Source organism: Zerene cesonia, chromosome 20 (genome assembly GCF_012273895.1).
Source record: "Zerene cesonia ecotype Mississippi chromosome 20, Zerene_cesonia_1.1, whole genome shotgun sequence".
Lineage (NCBI taxonomy): Eukaryota > Metazoa > Arthropoda > Insecta > Lepidoptera > Pieridae > Zerene > Zerene cesonia.
Window position 1 is genome coordinate 1,434,394 of NC_052121.1, and position 6,265 is coordinate 1,440,658.

At 32.0% G+C, this 6,265-nt stretch overlaps 2 protein-coding genes across 2 annotated transcripts in view; one reads left to right on the forward strand and one right to left on the reverse strand.

The window, feature by feature from the left end:
* LOC119835132 (peroxisomal acyl-coenzyme A oxidase 3-like) overlaps window positions 1-2,382 on the forward strand; it is a 21,461-nt gene extending 19,079 nt beyond the window's left edge. Inside the window, exons 11-13 of the mRNA XM_038359789.1 lie at window positions 14-248; window positions 646-1,085; window positions 1,511-2,382. Of these exons, the coding sequence (XP_038215717.1) occupies window positions 14-248; window positions 646-1,085; window positions 1,511-1,600 (765 nt within the window). The 3' untranslated portion in view covers window positions 1,601-2,382. The remainder of the gene's footprint in view (window positions 1-13; window positions 249-645; window positions 1,086-1,510) is intronic.
* A 2,162-nt stretch (window positions 2,383-4,544) lies between these two features.
* The window catches only part of LOC119835313 (SH3 domain-binding protein 5 homolog), a 21,899-nt gene continuing 20,178 nt past the window's right edge, over window positions 4,545-6,265 (reverse strand). Inside the window, exon 7 of the mRNA XM_038360067.1 lies at window positions 4,545-6,265. This exon is cut by the window's right edge and continues 5 nt beyond it. Coding sequence (XP_038215995.1) covers window positions 6,166-6,265 — 100 coding nt within the window. The 3' untranslated portion in view covers window positions 4,545-6,165.

Genomic DNA, 6,265 nt, shown 5'->3' on the forward strand with positions numbered 1-6,265 from the left:
ATTGATATGACAGGTGGCAAACCTTGGCGACATACGGAGCAACCACGAGCCGACAGTCACGTACGAGGGCGACAACAACGTGCTCTCGCAGCAGACGGGCAACTGGCTGCTCAAGCAGTACGAGGCGGTGCTGTCTGGCCACACTGTGGACTCGCCGCTCGGCACAGTGGCCTTTCTGAAGGAGTTCAGAACTATATTGGGCCAGACCTTCGATTGTAGGAGTACGGGAGAGCTGAAGAACTCGAAATGTGAGTTGAGTAGGGTCCAATGGATGATATGGTATAGTGGTGTCCTTGGGGCGATAACATGCTCTCGTAGAAGATGGCCAAGTGCTCAGATAGTATGAAGTAGATGATATGTGGGCATCGTGTGGACTAGCCGCTTGGTATAATGCCGTTTCAGAATGGAGCAATAATTAAAAAGATCAATTAGCAAAGAGACGATCATTAAATTTGCAAGTAATTAAGCAAATTTAATATGCATATGGATGACCTAGCTTTTTTTAATTTATGAATAAGAATTTATTTGATACTAGGACATTTTTGATATCTTTCTTACATTGATCAATCAAAATATAATGAAATAAATTAATCGACAATGTAATAAGTTAATTAGTTATTAATGTAAGTATATTTTATCTTTCAGTCATAATATCCACATATAAGTGGCTGATATGCTGGATCCTGAAGTACACCCACGAGAAAAACGAAGCGGAACTAGCGAAAGGGCTCACTAAGGTCCAGGCGAGGAACCGCAGCCAGGTGTACAGGTGGAGGACCCTAACAAGGGTCTACGCGGAGTACCTAGCTCTGGTCTACTGCCTAGAAGCCATAGAGAAACTGGAGAAATCCCTTGTCCCAGTTCTAGAAAGAATCTTCTGCCTCTACGGTCTATGGGCCCTGGATAAGCATTTAGTAGAGATGTACCAGGGAGGGTTCTCGAAGGGAGAGGACTTGGCGAAACTCCTCCGGACGGCCATCTTGGAACTGTGCGGAGACCTGAAGGGAGAGATTGTCAGTGTGGTGGACGCGCTCGCGCCGACCGACTTCGTGCTCAATTCCGTTTTGGGAAAGAGCGATGGGAAGGTTAGAATTTATGTATATTGGTTTAATTTTATTTACGCTGTATTTTGATGTACTCGTAGGTTTTTTTTTGGATATTTGTACGCATACCAAAACATTTTATTTTTTATCAATATGAATATATATATCATGATAATATAAATATATAGTAAATGAAATGAAAGATAATTAATTCTAGAATTTTAGGCTTTCTTTACTAAAAAGCAAACTCTTGTTCCACATAATTTAAAAATGAAATTAGGCTCTAAAATGCAGTTCCATATTAAAGTTAGCAATTCAAAGTATTATCTATAAAGTATTTTTTTCGTTTTGGTCTGTCCCATGTTTTTTTAGCTTTTTTCGTTCCTTCAACAGACGATCTTAGTACTAAAATAAGGTAAACAGTACTCCACGGATATTTTTATTATATGCAAATGTTGTTATTTCAGCTTTACCAGAACCTGCAAAAGGCATTCTTTAGTCACCCGGGCGCGTTCGAACGCGCCAAGTGGTGGCGAGACGTCGTCTCCAAGTTATAAGTCTTCCGAAACACGCCCACACAAATACCGCCCGTCGGTACATGTAATATAGTTCAATGTCGCTTGCGGGAATCCTGGAGGTACGTCTTTTTAAAGGAAAATAAACTTGATCGATTCCGGAAAATGAAGTACAGATATTTTGGAGGAGACATGACAATGAAGGTACATTTCCTAGTAAGCTTATAATAAACTAATAGTTCCCCGCTACTTCGCCCGCGTGGGCAATGGAAATTAACAGTAAATGGCGTATCATGCATGTCACATGAAACGTTAGCTTTATATAACTACGAGAAACAGATTTGTTTTGCTCTTTTACTCATTATATAATATTAGTTTTATATTTTTAAGTGGCCAGTAACTAGTTCAGGATTCCACGCAAGTGTAGAGGGAATATACCAAATTTTAGCTGCCATTGTTGACAGACCGTTTAGACAAGTTTTTTTTTTATTTTTAAGTGTTTTTTTTTTATTTATCTATATTTTAGATATTTTCCTTTTTTCTGCATTTGCAGTGGATTTTTTAGACATAATAATTTTTTGATTTCTTTTGTACGGTTGCAACGCAATATCGTTCCAAGTATAAGCATTTGTTATAGTGTCCTTTTGTTGTGTTTTGTATGTGAGAAATATTATGTTTATATCATTTAACAATCATTTATTGCATTTGTAATTAATTCTGAATTCTTTCTGTGTACATTCTGTGGAGAAGTCAAGAAATAATCGTAATCGGAAATGTAATGAATTGTTTCCAATATACAATTAATTTTGCTCAAGGTAGGTATGTGAAAAAAAAAAATCTTGCATCTTTTCAATTTGCACAAATTGTACTGATGACATTTTCATCAGGTTTATTTGGGTCATCTGATTTGACATTATTTTGCAATATTAAAAAAATAATCTAATAATAAATAGAAAAAAGTAAAGCCGTAAAGTAGTATTTTTTTAAAATAGTAAATGATTGGTGTACTTAACAATTAACTTCCCTTGCAATTGATTCACCTCTGTTTAATTCACCATGTAAAAATAATGCATTTGTTGATACGAGGACTATAGGCCGTCTTACGATATTTTCCAAATTTATGTTGTCTCAAAGTAGCGTAAGTTAACAAACACAAGAGTTCATATTTTTGTATTATTTGTATTACAATCCGTGCCAATAAAAGGACGCAATGAAAAAATGATCGTGTTGTTTCTATTGATCTTAGGTGCTTTATATGATATTGTCTCCCTCGCACTAATGGATTGGTATATGGACATTATTTGTTCGTTTTTATTGGCACTGATTGTATTTTAGATTTAGATGTATTTATTAATGACAACAGTGATTTCACGAATACACCTCATTAGGTTAACAACTTCTATTCCTTTTATTTTTTATTATTTAAGTGATTAATCTAAATAATAATAAATTTATACAATAATGTATTTTCCTATCCAACTGGATAAGATTTTTTATTTATAAGAATAAAAAAAACTATTCATAAAAAGATATAATTTTTAAAATTCGATTTATGTATTTGCATGTTTAAAATAATTGAAATCCAATGTATGGGGTATGTTATTTGATGTATGGAAATTTTAACTGGAATTATGAATTTTAAAAATCTGTTTATATTTTTACGGAAAGTTCTAGTGCATATTATTTGTATTCAATTATTAATTCGTGATTATATTCGATATAATGGGAATAAATCGTGATAGAAAGACCAGAAATGATTCACTTATAATAACACCAATATTTTATTACGCATTCTTTGTATATCAATCAAGTTTAAATTTAGTTTTTCTTTCCTTAAAACTGGACATATGAACAGTATTTGTTCATATTTAAATTATTAAAAGCATTGTAAATTTGTCCATTCGATGTAATTATACGTCTGACAGTAGTCGATTTGGTGTTAAAATAGGTCTTAGAAAATATTGTACAGGGTACCAACATATTCAAGATTCAATATTATTGTGAGGATATACTATTGTAAAGTAAATATACGGATTTCTATACAATCGTTTTTAAATATCGCATTTATTCTGTATTTATGTATATCTGTCGTACAGTTTTTTTTAACATCGTTTTTCAGTATTTCGTTTGATTCTCGTGATTTATAAAATGATTTATTTTTGTATTATTTTAAATATTTAAATGTAAAGTATAATTATGATTAATATTTACCACGTCTAAGTGCCTTCCTCTTATGATTGAAGTGAAATAATTTTATTGATTTGTTCATGTATTGTTACGTGCTGTAGATTTAAGAACATAATTGTTTAATTAGTAGCAGTGACCCTGTTGAATTTAATAAATGTGTAAAAAACATTTATTTATTATTTTTCCTCTTTATAAGTAGAGATTTGATACTGAAATTGAAAACTGATATGTCTTAAAAATATTTCCACTCGCGTGCTTCGTCCGCGAGGGTGATAGCGCCTATCAGACTTTATGCCTCACTGTAAAGTTATTCAAACGGTCAAGAAAAATAATATAAAAATAATTGAGGTTGAAATCCGTTAAAGCTTCCAATCATTAATAACAGATGATAATACACAATCAGGGACAGAAATTTGTATGCAACTTTATTTGATTTCAATAAGATCGAATTTATCTTGGTATATATTGAACTAGTTTAGGCCATTTCTATTTGTACATTTTGAGAATACACCTGCTAGCACGAAAACAGCGGCGGTGCGCGTGATCTCGCATTTAGGAGCTCGAATTCACGCATGCATTTGGCGTCCTTTTCGAAAAACATAGTGCATCTGGTTATTTTTGCTATATCGATAACATTTAACTAGGTTAGGTAATTTAAGTACTCGGAGAGTAATAATTTTGACGCTACTCATAATATTTTTGTGTTTAGTAATCAGATACAGTGATGTAGTAATTCTCCCAACCTGCATTTGGAGTGTAATTTTCAGCGTGAATTATAGAAAGCAAATAAAAGATCAAATTACATATTTATCACTTTATTAGTTGTCTTTTGAGAATTAACAAGTTACATAATTATTATCGTGTTATTTTAGAAAATGTGAAACATCAAGAAAATTGTGTAAACTACACCATAAAAATGTTTGCATTATGTGCTTTCACAGTGGTGTAATTTCTAATCCACTCATTTCCCATCGCGCTTACAATACAATACGTATGGTGGGATTCAATAAAAATATAATTAAGAAATGGTTTAGACTTTCAGTCCTGAAAAATAACGTGCATTGGGATAACGAAGGGAGATATAACAATTAAAAGATCTATACGACTATATGGTGTTTCAATTTTAAATGTACAGTTTATTCTAATAACGTCTCATATCTGAAAGTTTATGATTGTTTATAAATATTATATGTTCGTTATTAACCCAATGCACTTAACGCGCTATAATATTAGCACATTTAATCAATAATTATTCGAGTGGTTTCCAGTAGTTTCCATAGCTATCATATAAACATTTACTTATTTATGAAATATGCCTAATATTAACATTAAAAATACATAATTTTCAAGACTGCCAAATTTCACTCTGAATACACTTAACTAAATCACTCATATTTATATACTTAGTAAGAATATCTTATAAGCTATGAAGTTACTGCAAATTATAACCTAATTATTTAAAACACATTCAACAACCTACAGTATTTGCGGTGTAAATGCATTTGTTATGCGAAATCATTATTTAACTGGCAGTCTGTTGATAATTTACACAAAACAATATAAACTATTACATTTTTATGAAGGGTTTATAAGGATGACGTGAAAATAAACAATAGTAGGTAACATAAATGAGAATTATAAAGCCAAAAAATGCACTGCGTGATGATTCTCTTAAGTTTCGATTAAAAGGCCAAATGTTTCTAATACTATTCACTGAGTGTTTTACGATAACGTGTTTCTATAAAAAAATTCAATACAATTTCCATCTCAGTACAATTCTACCCTGTTCCCTTACCAGTTCAAATACTTGCTCTACCGATCTCCTTCAAAAGTAAGTACCCACTGCCTACTGCTAATATTAATAAATTTAATAAATATGGTTCTTGACATAAAAAAGTCATATACACATGTAATATAGTGAAATTATTTGTTATGAAAGTTTTTGTATGTTTGATGCATAAAATTTATGATATAAAGGTCCAAATTTCTGAGGAACTATTTATTTTTAATTAAAACTTTTGCTAGTATGTATACTGGTTTACGACAAACAACTACTAAAGTACTAAACTTTTTCTGTCATTTCACGAGTCTAATTTATAGTATTAAACGATAAAATCTTCACGAGATTTCATCTCGAATTAATAAGAAAATAATTATACAATCACCTTTAATAAGAACTTTTCAATTTTTAATCTACAAACGTTCAGATAACGCTTTAAATTTGACTGATTCATTATATTTTTAATCCCAACATTTCACACACTTTACAGCGAGCGTGGTCACCGGGAGACTAAAATGTTATATGTCAAAACAATCAGGTAAATATATATATATATGCTCACGTAAAATCAAACACACGATAAAACTATCAACATCACAGTGGATGGTCAATTCACAGATTCTATGAGACAATTGGACGCCTAACTATTATCACTATCGGTGACGGTGGTCCCGGTCATTCTGATGACTGGATTCTGATTGGAGTCACTGGAATCGCACTCCACCATTAAAATATCATCA